Here is a 2,318-nt window from a genome sequence, read left to right as displayed (position 1 = left end):
GTCCAATTAAGTGCAGAGGCATTTTTTTTCCTGGTTCGTTCGAAACACGCACCATAATCACAGGCCTATGGAGCAGCATCAGACTCATTCTGACTAGAATTGAGTCGGACTACGTCAGGCTACTAAAATGTACCTTAAATCATTGAATTGATCAGAAATGAAGCTAATACCTCAACATTCTGGAGGTTTTTTTATATGGAACATAGAACTGCAGGTGTTGAGTTCATCTACAGATGCTCTGCTGCGATCAGTAGCTACGTTTACATGGACATAAATAATTGGAATAAACAGCAATCAGATTAAAAAGGTTTTTTGTTCACATTTCAGATGTTTTGATCCATTTATAAAAACTGGAATTAAATTTTAATTTGCTGAGAGGGATGGTTAATGCTGATTTACAATTTAATCAGCATCAAGTTAATCACATGTGCACACCACTCGTATATTGCGTAGCTAACCGCTCTGGCTAGCTTTAATCAGAATATCCTGGCCATTTTTATTCTGATTACTTATGTCCATATATACATTACAGTTTGTTTATTTTTGGTTATTGAGTCCAAATACATTGCTATCCAATCATTATCATTACGCATGTAAACATAGCTAGTGATGGCACAGATATTCCATGTAATCCATAGCAAGTTTGTTTCTACATGTAAGAAACACTGGGCTGCAAAGCCTGCTTTAAATAATAAAAAAAAAATGTTTCCCAGTCATATATTGCAGAAAACCTTCAATGACAAATGGAACAAACAGAAGCAACAGATATAGGGCTACTTGCATGACAATCAGAGAGGAAAATGGTGCATGCAAACCCTTTAGGGTTGAGCTACAGAAAGAAAAAGAAGCAAAGACAAACTAATCAAGCAAATGGAAACCGAAAATTACATTCATGCACTCAGAACTGTTACAAAAACTAGCAGAACTGGTAAACACTAAAAATACAAACCTCCAACATTAAATTGCTATGTCTGATATAAATAGTTTCACCCTCAAGTCTCTTGGGTCTCTTCTGTGAAACATGAGGGAAAAAAATAAAAACTGAATGTAAGAAAGACAGGATAAAATCTATGTTCCAATTTCCAAATGACACCAATGGCTGTCGGTGACATAAATAGTTGCTGTTCAGAAACATAGAATGCAGTTTGCAATTCCCAGTTTACCGCAGTCAGCAAATAAAAGACGAGGAACCCATACAGCCTGAGTTGGTATGCGTATAACAGCCAAGCAGATACATGAAATTCAATGACTTTAAGTCCCATGCTTTGCATGCAGAATGATGCTGGTGCACAGGGTTTTACACAAAAAGGGCGTCTATGTCTGTGCACTTAATTTGCATACGTTTGTCAGCTTTTTCTTAACTTCGAAATTTTATCGGGGTGGTAAAAAATGTATAACATGAGAAATCTGTTTAAAAAATCTCACCACTTCTGAATTTACACACTCAATTAACAGTGATATATAAAGTGAAAGTCTTTTTTTATGTTAGAAGTAGAAGTAAATCACTTTAAATTGTACAAACAGATGAAATTGTCAGATTTAATTAGAAAAATGTTGAATTTTGAATCAATCATTATACCTTAATTTAGTATTTGTTATTCAAATCCAGCCCCTGCAGTATTCCTTCATTAACACAGGAAGCTGTATAATGATTAGTTCTTGAATATATTTCATTGCAAATCAACCTTCAAAGTTGCTGTGTAATAGAAAGTGAAATTGTTTTCATCAGTATTTTTATCAGTTATAAATGGTTGCAGTCGCATTACAGTAAGTTCCAATGAAATTGACATTATTTTGGCCTGAAAAATGCATCAGTGATGAAATGCACAAGCTTTCACAAATAAGCATCCAAAAATCACAGTCAAGATAAGAAGCATCATGTGAAAAAAAAAGACCTGCGGGTACTGATGATGACACACGTCAGCAAAAAGACAACTAAGAAAGTTGCTAACCTTCCTTATTCGAACCATTTCCATCTTTTTATCCTGAAAAGAAAGCTGGATTCCCATCAGAAGGAAGAAAATTAGAGCCTACTTAGTAATCAAACAATTAAAGTTCAGCCAGGCACCAGAAACTTGATATGCAATTAAGGGAAAATAATTTTAGATCATAATTAACTTTAAATAGATTCATTTCTGATAAATAAGGAAACTGGAACAGTCATAAAAAAGAACCAGACACTCAAAACAGCAGTTATAAAATGTTGTGGCTGAACTTTAATTATTTTTTGATCCATCCATCCATCCATCCATCCATCCATCCATCCATCCATCCATCCATCCATCCATCCATCCATCCATCCATCCATCCATCCATCC

The 2,318-nt window shown here is 34.8% G+C and overlaps 1 protein-coding gene across 1 annotated transcript in view; it reads right to left on the bottom strand.

The window, feature by feature from the left end:
* epb41 (erythrocyte membrane protein band 4.1) overlaps positions 1-2,318 on the bottom strand; it is an 80,512-nt gene that overhangs the window by 35,184 nt on the left and 43,010 nt on the right. The window contains exons 13-14 of the mRNA XM_015379844.1: positions 1,953-1,985; positions 950-1,012 (exon numbers count right to left, since the gene is read on the bottom strand). Of these exons, the coding sequence (XP_015235330.1) occupies positions 950-1,012; positions 1,953-1,985 (96 nt within the window). The remainder of the gene's footprint in view (positions 1-949; positions 1,013-1,952; positions 1,986-2,318) is intronic.

The sequence above is a fragment of the Cyprinodon variegatus genome, unplaced genomic scaffold, assembly GCF_000732505.1.
Source record: "Cyprinodon variegatus isolate N-32 unplaced genomic scaffold, C_variegatus-1.0 Scaffold201, whole genome shotgun sequence".
Classification (NCBI taxonomy): Eukaryota; Metazoa; Chordata; class Actinopteri; order Cyprinodontiformes; family Cyprinodontidae; genus Cyprinodon; species Cyprinodon variegatus.
This window is presented reverse-complemented; position numbering and strand designations above follow the sequence as displayed.